The sequence below is a fragment of the Opisthocomus hoazin genome, chromosome 6 (genome assembly GCF_030867145.1).
Source record: "Opisthocomus hoazin isolate bOpiHoa1 chromosome 6, bOpiHoa1.hap1, whole genome shotgun sequence".
In the NCBI taxonomy this organism is placed as follows: Eukaryota; Metazoa; Chordata; class Aves; order Opisthocomiformes; family Opisthocomidae; genus Opisthocomus; species Opisthocomus hoazin.
In genome coordinates this window covers 32,262,444-32,282,713 of record NC_134419.1, presented here as the reverse complement: position 1 = coordinate 32,282,713, position 20,270 = coordinate 32,262,444, and the positions used below count along the sequence as shown (strand labels likewise).

The following is a 20,270-nucleotide window of genomic DNA, read 5'->3' as shown; positions in this document are numbered from 1 at the left end:
TTTGTACCTAGAGTGAGAGAATATTATATATTCTTACTTTTCTGGAATTGATTTTGTTTTTTTATAATTCACTAAAGTTATTAAAATGCTATGCCCTTTTTAATGTCTTTACAGTCTAGATTAATAAAAATCTATTTCTTCTATCTTTCCATATAAACTTATTTAGAGATTTATATTTCCCATTTATAACTCAAATTAAAGCTGAGGCAGTTCAACATTCAGTTTCTTCAGCGATTCCCAAAGTACAAAACTACTTTTTCCTGTCTGAGATGGGAATTCAGTATTTATTACTCATTGGAGCAGCTTTTCTGTTTTCATGTTTTTAAAACCACTTTCTCATTTTAGAAGTCCTTCTACTGACTCATGTTCTTCCACCCCCAAATCTCTTTTGCTCTTAAGTAGTTTATTTTTGGTGGGGTTTTTATTAGGGAACTTTTAGACAATTGAGCTTATTCTGTAATTCATGTGTTCAGTTAAGTGCTGTGCAAATATCAGTTTATGGTCCTTCTGCTACAATCCCCTATGTTTTGTTGCAAGGTGTAGTCTTACCGTTAAAAGTCATTCAGCTTTAATTGTCAGGACAGATTCAAGATAGCTGCTTCTGCCTAATCCCTACGTTGCATTAAAATGACTGTAGGGTTTTTTTAGGGTTATAACTAGGAAAATAACAGGTTGCAGTGCAGAGTCAGTTTGTCTTTTTTCACCTGTAATGTGGCTTTGTGGTAGTATATATCGTGTTACGTGGATAGTGAAAATTCCAGGAGGATGGGGCTGCACAGAGGAGCGTTGCGGGCATTTGACAGCCTTGATTATCACTTCAGCACCCCACCACCACCCTCCCCGCGCCCTGAAGTGTTTCCTCTTGCTGGTGAACCGTGCCCGCTTCATCCCAGGCGTTGTCACGGTTAATGTGGGCAACAGGCTTATACAGTTCAGCTGAACATTTATGAACACAACACCAAATAATTTGCCATAATATCTAAAGCTAATAGAATTATGCTTATCTGGATGTAATTACACTTAATGAATGGTGTCTGTGAGCAGGTAGTTGTGCTCATTTCAGTGCTGTCTGTTGATTTTCATTTCTTTAATTCCCAGACCGTTTTGTTTGGTTCTAAAAATTGACATGCAGCGGGATGAATGAGGACATTTATATTTGCAAGAGCTATTTTCTGACTCATGAAATCATGGCAAGTGAATGACAGAGGCTTGCATTCCAGGTTGCTTTTTCTTGTTTTTTGTATCCGTGGGACTGTCGGGATGTTGTGCTTTACTCTGTGCAGAGGAGACTGACAGCTGGTGCTTGGAAGGATGTTATCTGTGATTGCCTTGATCATGAGAAATTATCTGAGCAGAAGAGTAATTGTGTCCTAGAGCCGTTTCATCTCCTGTATTTTCTTTGCAGGGAGGTAGAGGTTTGAAGAGATGCAGCTTTCTTAGAGACAGCCAAAGAGTGAAAGAGTGGAGATTAGGAGAAAGGGCTCCCGGTAAAGTAAAGATTTGGGGGTTTGGTGGGAGAAGCTTTTCCTTTGATAACAGGCCAGACAGGGTCGGAAGGAAATGGCTGGAGGAGAAACAACAATCTTTGCTTTCCAGAGGGGGAGCTGTGTCTGGAGCAGTTGGGTTTGGAGTCTTTGGCAAAGCTGCATGTTTCAACTTTTGGGCTCTGGAAGGAGAAACTGGAGCTGTTGAGACCAAGCCGGGGCAGGGTCCCCCGGAGGGCGGCGGGAGATGCTCCTGGTCTAGAGGGTGTCTGGAAATGGGAACCGTAGCTCTTGTAGACGCGTACATTTAGAGCCTGTAGCAAGAGGGTAAGTTCTGCTGTGGTAAAATTTCCTGCAGGCAGAGCTCCCTGGTTTGCATTTCCATAAATGCTGCCCGTAATGGAACTTGGCGTGAGATGAAAATTGCCTGCATGCTTACACAACGAGCGCTTCCTAGGCACATTGACCCTTTTTTCCTTAAAATAACAAACCCAAAGGAAAGTATTTGGTTCTTAGGTCTTTGGGTTTTTTCCAAATAACGAATGGTGTAGATTTGTAATGCTAGCAGCATGTGATTTAGGACTGAAAGCAATGGCATTTTAGAAGTAAACAAACATACACAGGATTCCCTCTGTGCTCTTATTTATACCATTGCGGTACTATAGAGTTACTTGATCACTTGTTTTAACATTAATTTGTATTATTGTTTAGCCTTATGCTTTCTGTGGTAATACTTTCTCTGTGGTAGAGACTCTTCGGACTCTTCTGAAATAAATACTACATCATCCTGTAAATCATCACTTGTTTCAAGGAAGCTGTTTGTGTAAACAACAGGCTAATGCATGAAACTCTTGACACGTTAACATTGAAACCAACTGTCCCCTGAGTGGTTTTGTTCTTACTGTGAGGAAAGCTGAAGCTAGACATCTGGTCTTCTGTGGGCGAGAGAGCTTTTCACAAGTTACAGGACCGCTTGTTCAAGTGCCGTTAAAAAATATTTTGTGCAGAGAAAGTGAAAAAAATTTACTGAAATAGTTTCTCAGAGAAGCTGGTGTTTTAGAGAGCAGGCATTCTCTGTCTTTATTCCCTATGGGGAAGATGCCAGGCATTTTAATGTGTGCATTTGATGTAGGAGCATCCTTCTCAAAAACCACTTATCTGAAAACTGATGCAGAGAGGAGCCAGGTTATTGACAGTGGTGTGTGAGAACAAGTATTGAGAAAACACACTTCTGTGGCCCAGGTGCATATATTTGTCTATCGCCATGCATCGCTGTTGGTGCTGTTTATAGGTTTGAGACCTAGAGGATGAGTTATGTCTTGGTTTAATAGTTTCTAGTCTTTGTATGAGGTTTGAATTCTAGTTCTTGATATTAGTTTATTTTGCTAAGCTCTCTGATTCTCCTCGTCCTCACCCTCCCCGCATCGTGGACGAATCCCTCTTTCTAAAAAGTGAAATACAAGAAAGTATGCTGCCAAGTCCAATGGCAAGTTGTAAGCAGACATGCTTATTCATTTTATGTCTGACTTTATTTGCTTTTGCATGTTTTATAGGAACTGAAGCGCTTTCCTGCATCCCATGCTCTGACTAGTCCCAAATAAAACCTTAAAATCTTCTGAGATTGTTGCATACTTCTGTGATGATGGAAATGGTCAGACTTCTAGCTGCATCTCACTCATCCAAAGCTGAGTTGCTGTAGATTTTCTGCTACTTAAGTCTATGAGTTTACAGTGCATTTTCATAGAAAAAATAAAAGCCCTTTTAATGCAGTCACTCTTAAAAGCAGTTTTCCTCTAACAGTCATTTAGTGACATAGATGCTTTGGCAAGCGGTTTTGATAAATTACTACAAAAAAAAAAAAAAAGTCTGCCAAACTTTAAATTCTTGCCGTGTGTCTCCATCTACTTTATCACTCCTCTTAGCTCTGACTGCACTTGTACAGGAGAAGAGGCTTTGTCAGCAACACGGCTCCAGGTAGTGCTGCGTGTGAGGGACAGAAGGTAAATACAGAGATCTGAAAAGCTCCCAGCTGCTTACAGTCACCTCCGCTCAAGCAAGGCTTTTTTTACATTACCGATCAAGTATATTGGCGTGTCCCGTATAAATAGCCTCGCTTAGTAACCAGTTCCTCTGCGAGCTTTATTAAGCAATGAAGACTTGAGTGGTTAATCTACTGAGATGCTGGCGTTTTCTGGCCGGGGTTGCTGAGTGTGTGGTGCTTAGCAAGGGCAGGCTTCTACCTGCAGTGTGGTTGGCCGTGGGTTTCCTGTCAGCCCTCCTGTAGCTTGATAAAACGAGTGTGGTTCAAGCCACCAATGTCTTGAAATGACAGTCCTTTCTTTTACTGAGGTAGTACTTAATGATGCTGAGACTTTTTCTTAGCAAAAATAGGATGAAGTTTTGAAAAGGAATGAGAGAGGAAGGGAGAATCATTCAGAGCCTGCTGCGACAGAGCTGAGTCATTTGTCTTGACATTGGTTTTTATGGTTTCTGACCATGACCTCCACCTCCACTTGCATGTGTCACTGTCACGTGGAGATTTGTCCCTTAATTACCATGTCTCAGTGTTAGACATGACCTGTCTCGATAAAAGCCTTTTAACCAAGAAGACTTGGGCTGCTATGGGGGCAAAGCGTGGGGCACCTAGGAACGTGTTGAATGCTCTGGCAGGGTGGGAGGTGAGCCCTTGTGACTGTGTGGGGTTAGGCATTCAGAAGTTTATATATCTTTTACTGTTAATACATAATCTCAAGGAAACAGCTGAGCGAGGTGCCCTGGGACTCTGAAAAGTCAGTGGGATAGCAGTGTGTATAATTAATAAGGAAAGAGCAAACCAATGTGTGTCAGTAAAAGATGGTGCAAAATTTTCTTTATCTTCGTCTTGCAGAGACAAATCCTGCGCATGTCCAAAATCAGGCTGGTGCCCTCCTACGTGCGCATTGGGTGCCAGTGAGCCCAAGCTGGGGCTGGGCATGCTGGGGGGGATGAGATGGACAGCCCTGCGCTGCCGACAGCCCGCAGTCTCTGCCCGGAGTCTGCCCTGTGCGGCTTCCAGGCTGGGCTGCCTCTGAGGTCTACCCATATGCCATACAGCACTGCTAATGACTATTTTCCCCTGCCCCGTACAGATATATGATGGCTGCAGCCACTATTATCGCCGCGCTAACGAGGTTGGCTTTAGCTGGCTTATCTGCAACAGCAGAGGGCTCAATGGAGGTTGCCACAAAACCTGCCCGAGGAGCTCGTTATGGCGGCAGGTCGTTAGCTGCTGCTTAGATATACTCTAATAGCTGCAAAAGGGGAAAACTTCCTTGCAGGAAATATGTTCTCCCTTTTTCATTGTGGAGTTTCTTCTGAGCTGTCTGTGAACGCTTCTATGAACAGCAGTGAAGGCCCTTAAATATAATTGTAAAATACCGTTGGTTTTGTCTGTGGAGAACTGTATGTGTACAGCAGGAGTTTTGAGTTACTTTAACAAAAGACATGAATGGCTCAAATGTACTAACTGAGAAATTTGTGTTTGCGCAGCAACCAAAACACTTTATTAGGTAGCATCTTGAATTTGGTGGATGCTAGCTCTACAAGAGCCGAGCTGCGCTGTGCAGCTTAGATGCCCAGACTTCTGACGCCTTCCTACTGTTACTGTGGAAACTATCATTTCCAACTCCAGACTTGTATGTCCCTGAAACAGGGTTGGGTTTTTTTTCCTGCTGAGGCAAAAGGGGACAAAGTCTGCAGATGAGAAGGAAATGCTCCTGTGCGGTATGAGCCCAGCTGGTGCACAGGCTGTATTTGATTTACATGGCTGTGCTTGATGGGGAATCACATGTTCAGGTGGATGTAAATGCATTTATTTTAATGCCGAACCTCCAGGTAGGTGTGCTATATATTATCTTAGACATGTGAACCTAAGGAGACCCATCCTGAGAACTGGAAACTACAGAATGTGAGGGGAAGAAAAACTTCCTTAGGAAGTCGTATGCTTCTGAATCGTCAAGTATGTGGAGGGGAAAAAAGCCTCATCAGACTCCTTCCCTGCCCGCAACAGGCTTGGGCTGAATTGAGAACACATATAGGAATCTCCTCTCTGAAAAACTTCTGCATGGCTAGATGATTTCGAAGAGAAATGCTTTCAGGGTGATGATAGATTTTGTCTACATCTGTAATGTCTCATTTGTCTTTGGATACCCAACAGCCTTCACTTTGTTTATTCAGAGGTGAGCAAACATGAGGCTGAATGTACTTTTCAATGATCAATGTAAACCAACGTGAAAAATGGAGATCATTATAAAATATACACACATATATATTTAGCAAGGTTTACTTGTTGATTGCTCCTAAACCTAGAGCCTGACTCCTCTTATGCGCAGAGAATTCACAAAGAGACAGTCATAGCCCAGGGACAGTGAAGTGTGGTCACTGATGGGTAAAATAAAATTCAAGCCTGTTTGCATTTTAATGGATTTTAATCACATGAGAATTTGGGAAAGAAAAAATAGACACCCCCATCCCACCCCCCTTTTCTTTTCATCATGGTGTCTGGTTGCTTCAGGGCTAGCAAAACTGGTCCCGGGTACCAAGATATCATCCTGTTGTTAAAGAGGCTTTTACAAAGACAAGACAGGTGCATGATCATCCTTAGTCACCGAGAGCAGAACAAATAGTACTGCTCTGGAGATGTGGCAAGGAAAGCAGAGCTTGAAGTTTTTGGCAACCTAAGCGGTAAGGAGGAAATGAACAAGATGCCATGCATGGTTTTTATCGCCAGAGATGTACCAAAAGAAGTTTGACATCCGTCAGGGGTTGGGGGGTAGGGTACCATCCAGCTCTGAGGATGCAGAAGCAGCACTGTCTTGTCTTTTAACAAACTAAAACTCTTGAAAAAAGGAAGTTATTCCTTCATCTCTCACTCTTTGGTGCTGCCTCTCATCGGTTTGTCATTTCTCCTGTCTGTGACAAGATCTTCGTACGTATTTTAAGTGTTCTCGCTTTGTACTGCTCTACCTGAATCGCCACTCCCGCCTGCTGCCGCTGCTGCTGCAGCCTCATTCATGCTTTAGCAGCTGCCACTTGTTTTGTCTTAAACTGTGCAGTAATATTGGGTGGAATTTATTATTTTTGTTCAAGAACACCACTGCAAAGACAGCTAAGCAGGGTATTCTATAATAATACTGTCACTTAAAAAAAACAGGGGTGTGGAGGCATGTAGCAGAGGGTGTTTGAAACCTCAGGATATTTTATAAAGGGCAGAAAATGGGGAAGCTCAACTTTTTTGCCCTGTATTTTCTTTTGTTATATCACTAAGTGGATGTTTGTGTCTGTTTATACTCTGATTTCGTGTGTGTTTTGAGATCTCATTGTACTCAGTGGAAAATTGGCTGCTCAAGTAAAGGCATGTTAAGGACAGCTATCTACAGTAGCTGGAAGGAAATGCTTCTCAAATGCATTGTCCAAGCTGGTTCTGGTTAATAGTCTCTTGGGTACGTGAACTTTCCTTACCTTCTCCACCCATCTTCTGGCAGCAAACTGAATTCTTAGTATTTCAGTTTAAAAATGAATTAATTAATAGAAATCCATGCTGCCCCTGTAAATTGTTTCCCAATAGGAGTGAAATGAATTTCGGTAATAACTCATAAAATCACTTGTGTGGGTTGATTATTCCTACTGACGGGGGAACCCCATGAAACGGTATCATAAAACAAACCTCTTCAAACTGGATGAAAATTATTATATTTATATAAAGATTCCCTTCTCCCTTTCCTCCCGGTCTGGTTGGATTTACTGTTACAAAATGCAGTTGCGCAGCGGGACTGCTAATTAGATGTTATCAGGCCTGTTCCTGCAAGGTTGTGACCTATACCTCGCTGTTTAGCATTGCTGTAGGAAAGACATTTTCTCTCTTCTGGTTATTTACACTTACTGGGTTCATTTATTCTCCTGCTGGGATTTTTGGAGATGAGCACCAAATGAGATGGCTTTACCCTCTGATAGAAGGGGGTTTGGATGAGCTAGGGGGGACTTCGTGGTGTCAGTCTGCAAAGCACACAGCAGGGAAAACATCTGGGAACAAGGGCGTATTTGCACTTAGGGGGTTTGTGGCATTACACTGAGCATCGGATAAATCAGATGAAAAGAAGCGTAGTGAAGAATGACTGGTTTGGTCCTCACAAGCTTTACATTTTGCCAGTTTTGGGGAAAGCAGGAGGAGTAAGGAGGAAAAACTAAGTAGGCATGGGCTCTAGGGTGGAGGGTGTTTGGGATGAGGATGTAAAGTTGCCTTTGTTCTTCATGGCCAAACTGACTGGAGGGAGAAGGAAACAATATGAAGTAGAGGGAAAACCCGGTCGAAGAACACCTGAAGTACTGCACCCCAGCTACAGATCCCTTTAATTAGCTAGCCCATCATCAAAGGATACATTAATCATGCTTATTGGGGTTTGCCAAAAGCACAGTAAACCTGCTCCGCCTGTTTTGGTGGGATCTCGGGAGCCTTGATCTCACCATGGCTCAGGTGTCCAAACCTGGCTGGCCTACAAGAATGGATTTCCCTTGCCACGGCGTCAGCTCAGCACTTGCAGTTTCTCTGCCTTGGCACTGTTATTTCTTCCCTTGTTGCCTCTTTCTTTCACAGTTATTTTCCCTCAACATCGTATAGCGTAGGTAAGATGAGAGAAATCCTCCACTGTATTCTGCAGTTTTGGAACAGAATTGAGCTTTGATTTGCAAGTATTTAGATCATGTGGCAATAAGGAGAGCAAGGCGCTTAGAGTCAGCTTTCATCCAAGCCAGCATCTCGGTGTCTTGCTTTGACCAAATTGGTGACGACCTCTTTATGCTTAACCAAAGTGGATTTTTCTCCCAAAGCCAGCTTTTCCTCCTGAAAGCAGGTACAATAGCTGAGTTACATTACAAAGGGAAATGAACCTCACATAACCTTTAACTAAAGGTTAAAGAGTAGACCTGATAAAAGAGGTATTACAGGTCGTTACCTCGCTGTACTGGATTAAATGTGGGATTCAGATTATTTGCAATGAAACATCTCTTTGCATAAATCTAAATATGGCTCAGAATCCCCATTGCATTTATATAAGATCCGATCTCCTTCCTCTAAAGTTTTGCGTCTGAACCATCTTTGAAGGATGACGATGTCCAGTCCTTTGTATGTTAGCATTGCATTACTGAAACACATGAAGACAATTCAGATGTTAGGGAGAAGAACGGAGTGAGGAGCATTCTGGTGTGTTTGTATGGGTTAGGGTTTTTTTTAAGTAGGTCAAATCAATGACTTGATGTGTAATAGCTGGTTCCAGGTTATTCTGAAAACATTTTGAAAATGCCAGAAGGAAGCCGAGCGAGTCGTCTTAAATAGCATGGGGAGTACTGGAGAGCTGCTTTTACATTCTGTTTGAATCCCTTGAGGTGGGCCCTTACTAAGTCATTTGTTTTAACTACTTAAAACAAGAAAGCTAAGTTTAGCCTATATGCCTGAATGACCTGGATAATATGCAAGAAAATGCACAGCGTAGTAGTAGATTTTAGTGTCCTATGATCTCTCTCTTCAACAAGGGAAATAAACTCATCTGTCTGAGACATCAGCAGTGGTCAGAACTCCTATATTCTCTTTTCCAAAAAGTCTGTCCAGGCAAAAAAAACAACTCAAAAGAAGCCCCTGCTCACTCGTGTATACTTGGACTTCAAGAAGCATTCAGCTGAAAATAGCTGAAAGAGTGCAGCAGCAACAGGCTGTGCGGTGACAGCAGGGTGACCGAGCATATAAAACTCCTAGCTACGGGAGAGCATAGCGTGAGAGCTTTGCGATTTATTTTATTCTTTTTTTTTTTTTTTCCTTTATTCTTCTCTCTTGTCACAAAAAACACCACACACAGGGATGGATTTGGGACCACAGAGGCTGTGTTTCTGTAGAGGTGGGTTGAAGGGAAGGTGAATTCAGCGATCGTGCCATTGCTGTGAGAAGTTCAGTGTATGGGCCGAGGTTGTTCAGAGCAGTGACAGTGAATGTATCGGTTTTCTTGAAGGAAAGCCAAAGATGAAAGGTTCTAAAAGAAACAGCCTGCATGGTGTAATTCAAACTGCATGCCAAAGCCTAAAAGATGGTGTGTTTGGTTTTCAGTCGTTCATCTTGAACTTGTTGTGGCCGCTGTCTCATCACCTTGTCTATATCTGTGGCTCACTCTTGTCTCCACAGAAACAATTCTCTACCTCTGCTCTTCCCATACCTCCCTGCTTGGCCGAAGAAGGCGAAAGGATCTTGCTCTCTTGAAACGGGTCTGTGACAGATGAATGTCAGCTGGTTGATGCCTCATTGACAAGGGCAGGGGGTAAAGCAGTCTGTGGGGGCAGAACCTTTGGTAATGGTGCTTTTGCTGAGCTCCGTGCATGGCTTGTGTACACATACGTTTAGCTTTGACCACGAGTATACTGTCACATTTTGGTGCACCCAAAAAATGTGCAGGAACTGAGCAGAGTTTGGATTTAACTTGTTGGTTCTTTTGGTTTTTTCTTTGCACAGCTGCCCTGGGCCAAGGCCCTTTTCAAGTTCAGGATACTTTTCTGCTAGTTTTCTTCCTGCACTGCTGTAAAGAATGATGAAGAGGGAACAGCCGAGTCTGGATGCTCAGTGTTGGAGAGGCTGTGAAATGGAGATTAGGGGCTGGTGAAAGCAAGCATTACAGAGAAAAGAACAGGGGGAAGGGTATAGAGCTGGGTAAGAAAAGGACTATGCATAAATTAAGAGGAAAAACTGCAGGTTTTTTTTCTCCCACAAATAATTAACTTTTCTGCTATTCTCTATTTTCTGCTTCCTGAACCTGTCACGAAAGCCTCTACTTGCTTTGGGGAGAAGTGTCACTTGAGAATCTTCGCAGAACTTGGCAGCTATGTAATAGGGGCATGTAATCTTTTATAATCCTCTCTACAGGTTGGTAATAACCATTTCTGTTTTGAGATTCCAAAGCGTTTTGTAGGCCAAGTGGGAATTCAGCTGTGAGAGAAAAATGTAGTTAATATTCAGGAGCAAAGATGAGTGGTCCTGGGCAGGGACCGAGAACTGAAGAAGGAGGAAGGAAAACCTGCTTGGCATTGTAGGAAGGGTCACAGCGATGGCTTTGAACAACTGCAGGTTCTTTGACATCCTAGGTGTCCTGGGAACCGAGCTGGTTTTTACAGAGATAGCAGCTTCTGCTGTGGTGATGTCAGGAGATTTACAAGGCTGCACAATGAGCTGCTTGTTTGCAGACGAACAGGGGAGGCTGGGCTGAGCCTGAAGAGCACCTGCGTGTTTTGTAAGGTCCCCACCTCGACTGGGCTGTGTTTTCTGGTTCCACTTGTCGAGCTACAAAGCGCACAGATGATTGCATGAGTTGAGGTTGCTGGCACCGATCCATTCAAGAAGGCGCTGATGTCTCTTGATAGACACATCTTTCACGCTGTCTGTCGTGAGCCTGGCTGGGTACGGACCATGAGAACAGGGACGGAGAGGGGCGCAGCTGAGGATCAATTACCCTTTGTAAGTTTAGCAGTCGGCTGTGCGGCATGTAAGAAGCTTAGAGGAGCTCAGCAGTGTTCAAGCTAATTGGCAGCTTTAAAGTGCTATTAAGAGCTCCGGCACCTTTTGCTCAAAGAAGCTGCGTGGTGACAGCGAGCTGGTGCAACTTTCTGCTTTCTAATCAGAATTACCCTGCCAGACCAATTTTAGCTTTATGCCTAGTTTTTGCTTTTGCTGCTAGCTCCTTAGCTTCCATTTTTTCAGGACTTTGCAAGAAAACTCAAGACTGTTGGCACACTGAACATCTGCTCGCTAAACTACTCATAAGACTTTAAGACTGCGGTTTCGTTATTGGAACGACTCCATGATTTTCCCCTTTGAAAAGAAAATCTTGGTGAAACTGCTCGCATGGTTGTGGCCCAACTGAATTTGTGCTCTCGAGCTTCCGCAGAGCGCTTGGGTACCATGGAACACTGAGCCCTTTTAGCAAATACTGGGGGCTGAGGGTGGTAAATGTGTTAGCACGGGTCTTGCGAAAGGTTTAGGTTTTGAATTGCATGTGTTAAGGGGAAATGAGAGGGAAATCTTGGCTGATCTTGACCGTAGTCTCAGCCTTGGTGTGAAAACTACTGAGCTTTCGATAGGCAAAGCGGCGACGTCGCAGGTGCAGGGCAGATGTACTGACTCGGGACCGAGTTGAATTGGCAGAGCCGTCAGGGAGCGAGCCTGCCGTACCTTGCTCGCTGCCGGCCGTCTCGTGTATGAACATGTCATATCTCTCCTAGGGAAGGAATGAAGGGGTGGGGATGATGTCAGCAATGGAGAGGAGAGGCAGTGAGAGCTCATCCTGCTGGGAGATGCCAGGTTCGTTGAACAGTAGCCTTCTGTATCTTGTCTTCTGCCGGTTGCAAAGGAGTCAGCCGCTGGCTGGTTCTTAGTTGTTCGCTCGTCTGGTGGCTTAGCCTTCCCACGTGAAAATCACTCCTTAAACTTTTTATGTAGATAATCTGTAGGAAATTCAAGAATCTGGCTGGTAGTTTAGGCCGAGCGGACAAAACGTTGATGCCCACCCTTCCAACTTTAAAGGTTAGTCTTGCTTTCTTCGCATTGAGGTGAGACTGCTGAACATGAGAAATTCAGAGCAGAAGGGTGACTCTTCTCCCACCTTGCTGCAGATCTCGTCAAAGCTTTCCAGCAGTCGGTGGAAAAAGCTGTGCCTTTGTCTGTCTGCAGAAGACATGCACAGTCCTCCTGCAGAGGAGGGCAAAAACCTCAAAACCTTATCCATAAACAGTGAGCAGCAGCTACCTTTAGATGTCTTATCTCTAAATTTATAGAGATTCTTTCACCCAGAGTTGGCATACTGGTGGTAGGTAAATGGGAGCAGACACAGTAAGCATAAAAATTGCCACAGTGAGATTTTTGTGAGGGTACAGGGTGTGAAGACTGCACCTAACTGAACAGTTTTTACGTGAATCTGTGGCTTATGAGGTTCTCTGCTAGGATAATGGAAAACCAGTTTTCAGACTGCCTGATCACTGCCGCTCAATAAAAGGATACCGGAAAGTTAATAGGTTAGATTGGCAACATTGGCCTATACCAGAAAAATTAAAGATCTTCTGAAGAATTTGTGTTCCAGTGCCAAATGCGTTGGAATCTGAGAAAGTCATGGCACTGGTCATGGCTTCTGCCAGCTTCTAAAATGCCATTTTCACCTACTTAAACTTTTTATGATTTCATTCTGTGCAGAATAGATTTTCCAGATAGCGTTTTGGTTGTAACCAGTTGGTGCGAGAGCCTTTGAGATCACTGAAATCCGAAGGTTCAGCTAAGCTTTCTTTACCTCCTACCCACGATATTAGGTTTCCATACAAGAATTTGGTTATCATTGCATGCAGCTGCCAGAGGAGAGCAACTGGATTCAGCTGAACTGAGGGCTAGTCGTTGCGTGTGTAATGAGGTTCGTTGAGTGCGGCTATGAAATGTAACAGAAAGAACTCACACTAGATACTTACCTCTGTAATAACATCCTACATAAATAGCATGCCTCTCATCCCAAAGGAACTGCTCATGCTTTCTACACTTAAAATAACACCTCATTCACCAGAGAGATCTGTTGCTGCCCATGAAAATGTAGGTACCTCTTAACTGAAATGGAGCCGTGGCACACAGTGATTTGAAAGGGTAAGTGAGCGGTGCTGTATCTCATGGCAGCTACAAGAAGCTTCCTAGAAAACCCGCAGTTGTTGCCCATGTTGTGATTTGAAATAAAATGGCAGGGTTAATGGGTTTAGTTCTATAATGTGTACTGGTTATATCTCTAAGTGTGTTGTGATTCAGAGGAGAATTAATCAACCCTAAGAGCGTTATGCTTTCTCTGTAGCATGTGAGTCTGAGTTACTACACCCAGCATGTGCTGGTTTTTCCTTATCATATTGTACAATTAATCATGAGCATTGTATGTTCCGTGTTGGGACATTGTGGTGATTGGCCATACAGACTTGGACGATGAGTGTCCCCTCCTTCTCCCAAGTGAATTTGTGCATCGTGATAGGTGTTCTGTGAACAGTTGCTTCCGATAGCGCCTTTCTGCAGTGCTGCTTGGATCAGAAACAATTGCGTGTGGCTGGGAGTTGTTCTGAGAAATAAGAAATGTAAACAAAAGCTATATATATATCAGCATGGGAGAAAGTGGAAGTTGTCCTGATTGTGCTTTTCGTGACCTCTGTTGTCATCTGCTCTGTGTAATTGTTGAGAGATTGTCCCTCTTTCAGCTGAGCCAGGCTTGCTCCGACGCCTGTGCCTGCTCACAGGGCAGCGGCGCTTGAATTCTCTTCTGTTTTAAATCCAGATCCTGCAGATCTTCATCTGAATGTCGCACAGCTGTCTGAAATAGTTGTATATACACCCACAGCTGTATGTCACATAACTGTGTTATTGCTGTTTATTTTCGCTCCCATTAGTGACTTCTTTTGCGGAAATCCTGCCTTATTACAAGATGCAGCTTTAAGGGAACGAAATGTGTTGAGGCACAGTATATTTCCCTCTCTGCTGTATCTTTGCCTTGAAGCATGAGCTTCATCAGCTTTTACAGACAGTGTAAGATTAGTGAAGGACTTTTAATTGCTATTTAACTTTGAAGTGTCAGTAGTAAAACTTGTTTCAGCTTCTGTTCAACGGCTTGATAAAGGTCCAGACTGATGATTATTTGAACTGGACTGCATGCTTTTGCACAGCTGGATAGGTTGGGGTACTGACAAGCTCGCAGATGACAGCACTTACCCAAAGTTCTCCGAGTCCTGTCTCTATGGTAAGTACATAAAACACCATGGAAACTTTGACACTGGGCAAGTAGACCTGTTGTCAAAAGGTGTTAGGGCTCCTACTAATCTCTCTTCAGGGGAAAAAAAAAATCCTCCCTGCATACAAACTTGGCCACTACATTAGTTACTCAGCTGCTTGGCAGAGCCTTATTGGAAATACTAGGAACAGAATACGGACCCTAATAAAGTCGATGAAAATTTGGCAAGTACTTCAGTAAGTCCATGATTGCACCATGGGAAGACTGCGGTTCAAAAAAGGAGCTTTGACACATGCCAGGGGTGCTCTTGTCATCACTGGGATGGAGGTTCATTTCTGTGTGTTTATTGATGGTAGGTAGAGAGTGCTTTTTGGCAAAGAGACTGAAGGCATGAGTTTACCTTTAATGTAGTTTTGTTGGCCTGATTTCTGCTAATTCTGTCCTTTTCACTAGCTCTGAAGAGGAAAGAAGATGATGCTCTTCTGGTTGAAGAAGAGCTGTTGGGGACTAAATGACACTGGAGCGCTTGTCATCTCTTGGATGTAATTTTATGATTCTGCCCATTGCCTGCTTTTTGGAAAGTATTCTCCACTTGCGAATGCAAAAAGAATTGTTGCATACTTGCAGTGGAAGATTCAGAAATGTTCCCATCTGATAGCACTAGCACTACTCCTGAAATACTACTAAACTGCCGTCAGTTTTCATAAAATATCTTAGTCATTCCGTGGGGCTCAGCTTGGCGCTGCTCCTTCTTCCCTTGTTCCCTCACCCCGCACCACTTTTTTTTTGATCTTGTGTGGTTATGGCATAACTGTTCCTCTTTCCCTGTTTTTTTTTTTCTTTTCCCCTTTTTAAAATAAGCTCTGTACTTGAAGAATAATAAGGTACAAGTTGTCATCTGGCTGAGAGAAAGGGAGCTTTGTGGATATTTATAACATGCCTAATGGTATTTCGGAGCCCTGAGGAAAAACAACGTAGTTTCCAATCTTCGGCTGTGTCGGATGTGGCAGGCGGGCAGCGATGCTCCTCTCTGATCAGCAGGGGAGGATGTACGGAGAACGGGATTTTTTCCAAGCTGTTACTTAACTGATAATAGCATTTGAAGGCACAGAAGGCATGACCTTTAATCCTCTGTGTAGACTAACTGATCTGCTTGCTTGAATGCCTCATTGTAATGATGCAGAATGGAAAGGATTGCATCAGACCAGAGAAAGAAATCTTCTGTCCCCAGAACTTGCATATTTAGGTGTGTGGCTGCATGAGTCCATCGCACACGTAACAGCTGCAAACTCGGAGCTTTCAGATGCACTTCCCTGATCTCTCCTCCAACTCCTGCCTGCAACTGCACGTGTCAGTGAGTTACCCTCCAGAGCACAAGCCTTCCTGTGGGAGATGAGAGATGGTCGCCCCGAACTGAGAAAGGATAGCCCTGACTTTCAGTCTTTCCCAAAGTGTAAGTGGTCCTAGCTACAGATGGACTTTTTGCCATTCGCTTCCATAGTCATTCAAACAGTGGTGGTAAATTAGTTTTATGGGGCATTAGTGGAAGAGGTCGGTGGGTTTTATTACATTCATGTGAAAAGTTGGAGCCAAGAATGTAAAATGAAAACTGAAGATGAAGAGTACCAGAAAGCAGAACAGGGTCTGCGAAGCGACCGAGCGTATACATGATAATGTGTAAAGTCCCAAAGAGTCTTCAGTCTAAACTGATAACATACTTCAGAAGAAGTTTTGAAGTCACAGCTATGGCGAGAGGCTCCGAAGAGGTCAACCACACAGCAGGGCTAGCTGAGAAATAATTTAAATAGGCGACACAAATGCACCAAAGCTACGCTGCAATCTGTGATGCCGAATACATGTTACAAGGAAACTTGCTGCTTCTGTCTGGTTCGTGAGATGGACTTGCAGCATCACCCTCGGGAAGAGGACTGAAGTTACGGGATCTGAGACATCGGAAAACCAGCTTGCAACTGCTCCCCTTTGTTGAAGGGAGTGCTTGGTCAGCCTGCAGCCAAGGTGGGGCTGTGTCCTGACACATATTCAAAAGGCTACCGATACAAACACAAAATATTAATGCTATGGTGTTCTCTAGTGGTGATTGACAGCTTCAGACACCAAGATGGCATGCTATTCTGCCAGCAGCGTGTGGAAAGCTGTTCTGATGTAGCCAGCTTGCTTGGCAGCAGAGCCGTGGCTGGCCCGCCGCGCCTGATGACTCAGTTAAGTCCTGGAGTTGTTATTGCAGTGGAAGGAGTCGTTCTGTTCTTTAATTCCTTTGTGCAGCCCATAGATCAGTTGGATGGTATCTTGCCAAGGCCTGTAGTTAGTAGAAATTATAATGCGAAAGGCTTTTGGGGGTGGGTGAGTTGTGACTGTAGATTCAGCGTCAGAGCTCATAGTCCAGAAGGGTTTTCCTTTGCCACGAGAAAGTCTATTGGCACTTCAAAACGTAGTTTACTTGGTTATAACTTGGTGTAGCAGCTGGAGGCACTCCCTCGCTGCTAGCTCACCTGCGTGAGCAGGACGGGGCACACCTTCATCCTTTTTTCCCCTTGGTGATCTATCGTGTGCTTTCATTACCCAAAAGACTAGATTCCCAGAGCTCTGGTCTTCACATTTCTGTTGCACACTCGAGCTGGGAGCCTGTGGCTTCATCCTTCTCGCTCATCTTCCCTCTGTCAGCCTACCACTCATGGGTTTGTCTTGCTTAGGTGCGGGCAGGGTTCACGTGCTGCTGTTTGGGAAACCAAGGTCTAAACAGGAACAACAGTGGGTTTACTTTGCATCTGGTTAGGTTTTTGGTTGAACACTATGATAAATATGAGTCAAAGTTGTGCCAAAAATCTACCTGGGGGGTTAGTGTCAAGGAGATGGACAAATACGTAACTTGCGAGAGAGTCTTTTGTTCTCCAGGAGTTTGCACAAATGCACTTTTGCTTCGCAGAGCTTGTGGTCATTTCCCTTAATTATGCGTTTGCCTGAGTAGAGTTTTGGGCAATTTCAAGACACACAGCGTTGCTTATCACTGTTGGAAACCGAGCTTTGTTAGGAGAGGTAACACTGTGGAGCCTGATTCTGAACTTCAGCTTCTTCCTTGAATTACCTCACCTGAAAATAAAGGAGCAAAGGTGCATTTCTGTATTATTCAGAGCAGTAGGAGCCATGCAGTCTTCTTTTTTTCATGCTTAAAGGTATCAGATTGCCTGTTTCAAGCATTCTTCTAAACGATCGCAAAAATCCTACTGCAACATGAGGTTGAACTCGGTACTGAAAGCCGTCTTTCAAGTTAATTCTCCCACTTGAGGAGCTGACACATTCCTTTCAATGCGGAGGCAAAGTTGCTGTTATATATGGGAAAAGACCGTGAAGGTTGCAGCTTTTTTAATAATTAGGTGGGATTTGGCATCTGCAGGGTCTGCGAGGAGTGAAGCGGTTGGAGGGGTTGGGTACTCACTGTGTAACGCTTGTGTATGGACTTGCACTCCCTTGCAGCTGGGAAGGCGCTGGGTGTGCGAGGATTCGCTGGCATCTAGTGGTGAAGCTGGATAAAAGCTGCCAGAACCGCTTGTTCTTAGCTCTGGGCAAGCACTGGGTTGGTAGGTGTGCGAAAAGGCAGCCGATGTCACCAAATGCTTTGGGTTTGAACCTGCAGTGGACTCCTGAAATAGTTGGAGGAGGTCCTGGACTCCTGCGCAGCAAGCCCTCGGGTTTTTGAGGGGCTGGTTTAGACGCCTGAGAGATAGTCCAGGGACTGCAGGAATCTACAGCGCCCTCATCGAGAATGGCTGATTTTTAGACCAATGCAAGTAAAGTTGCGTAAAACTAGAGTGCAAGGTGAAAATGAGATTTAATGTTACAAAGCAAGCAGAACTTAGTCTCAGAATTTTAGAAAGAGATGACTTGAAACTGTTTTTGAAATTTATATAAATGGTACTACCCGTGGCTCGATCGCATACATCCTTTTTTCTGTTATTCATATAGCATTTCTGTCTGCTGTAAGAAGATTTTATCAGTTGGCTGCGTACTTGAATTCCTAGGGTGCCCTTCTTTGCACCCCGTCTTCTCGTAGCGCTGGCAGCGTAGCTTGCTGCTCCATGGCTTGCTCTGCTGTTGAGCGTGGCCGCTTGGCAGTGAAGTCTGTCTGTCTGCTGCGCTGCTTCGTGTTCTTTCCTTTCCCAGTCTTGGAGGACACTGCTGAGTAGTGAAAGGCACAAGGTGATCTGTAGCTCCAGCCTGAGAGACTTAAGGGAATTGATTTTTTTTTTTATTTTTTTTTTTTTTAATAGATTTTGAAAGATCAGCACTGGGAGCCAAACGAGTTGGATTTTGTGTTGTTTGGGGGGTTTTTTTTGTTGGATTTTTTAGGGTATTTTTGTTTGAGTTTTTGTCACTGTAGTGTCTGTGGCTTAATGAAAATGCTCAAAGGCTCCTATCTGTCACAATTTAATCAAATAGCTTCCTTATTAAAGATGCTAGTAAGCCCTTCTCAGTCAAATGCCCATCCCTTTGAATTTTTCCCTCCCTTCTTCAAGCCTGCCTTCCTTGAACCTCATCTTCCTTCCTATGTCTCTCTCTCCTTAGTCTCAAATAATCTCGTTTATTAAGATTTAGGGTACATTCAGGGCCCTACCCTTTTTAACCACAGTTTTGAGAGGGGAGTGGAGGGAAGATTAAGTTTTCGTGAGAGCTCTTGGTCTTACGTTTCAGTCTTTGTCAAAGACCTTTATATTCGTCTCAGGTATTGCCATTTTTGTAAGTCATGCTGTAGATAAGTAAGTATTCATGGTGTACCTTATGTAGCATTCCACATGGGTGCCTTCCGGGATTAGCATTTTGTCTTTTAGTATGCTGAAACAGGCACTGCTAAGTACAGGTTGCAGTTTTGGTTCGCATCTAGCTGCAGAACCACAAAAGCAAAGGAGGTGGTTAATGACACATGCTAACGATTCTGGTGTCGCGGTTTTCTGTTCGCAGATGTGAAGGGACCACCTACACACCGCCTGTCCTGCGGCCAGTCCCCCTACACCGAGACGACAACATGGGAGAGGAAATACTGCATCCTGACAGACAGCCAGCTGGTGCTGCTCAACAGGGAGAAAGAGGTGAGAGCAGCTCATGTTGGCCGCTCGGGGTGTACCTTTGGGCCTTTATTGGTAAAACGAGAAGGCAGCTTTTCTCATCTCCCCTTTATTTTGTCTGTGGGGTGTGTGTATATCTAGCATGTAGTACTTGATATTGTGCCTTGCCATGAAGGCATGGTCAATATGGCTAAGAATAGGCTTGTTTGAGTTGATTGAAACACTGAACAAACAAATGCTGATAATTCACTTCTAGACTATGCCATGATACGTTTTTTTTCTTGTGATACTTGGTGTCTACAGACTGTCACAAACGCACAAGCTTTAGAAGCATTTGATAATGCTCCTGGGTTGGTTTGTTTAGTTATTCTGCTGTAGATTTGCCCTGTTTAAAAATAAATATTTCAGAAGGAGCTATAAAGTAGGAATATTTTCAGGTTGTTGAAATAGGTTTTGTTACATACAAATGCCCAAGAATTTGAGTCTAATAACATGGTCTCCTATATTTAGAGATGACCTGATTTTTTGTGGTTTTTCTTGATCCTTTTGAAGCTTCAGTGTATGGCTGAGACTAAGACCTGTTTCTCGTGTAGCACTAAATGTTACTCATCTTCAGCTGTGATCAGGTTTATTGACAAGGGCTGAAATATTTTCTTACGTAGGGAGAGTAGGAGGAAATGGTTTAGAGAAGGACTTGAGTTATTAGAAGGGAACAACATCAATGCTAATACGTAGGAGAGGTGATGAAACACAGGGAAAATGGAAGGCCCATATCATGATGTTTGTTTGCTGTGTGATTCTTTTTCTAGTCTGACAGGACTGTCACCTAAGGAATTAAAATATACACTAAAGTAACTTAAGGACATGTGAGAATTATCCCTAAAACTGTACTGTACCAGCAC

At 43.7% G+C, this 20,270-nt stretch overlaps 1 protein-coding gene across 12 annotated transcripts in view; it reads left to right on the top strand.

The window, feature by feature from the left end:
- The window catches only part of RASAL2 (RAS protein activator like 2), a 193,412-nt gene that overhangs the window by 63,347 nt on the left and 109,795 nt on the right, over nucleotides 1-20,270 (top strand). For all 12 annotated transcript variants that reach the window (XM_075422580.1, XM_075422579.1, XM_075422582.1 and 9 more), the window contains exon 2: nucleotides 19,265-19,392. In XM_075422580.1, coding sequence (XP_075278695.1) covers nucleotides 19,265-19,392 — 128 coding nt within the window. The remainder of the gene's footprint in view (nucleotides 1-19,264; nucleotides 19,393-20,270) is intronic.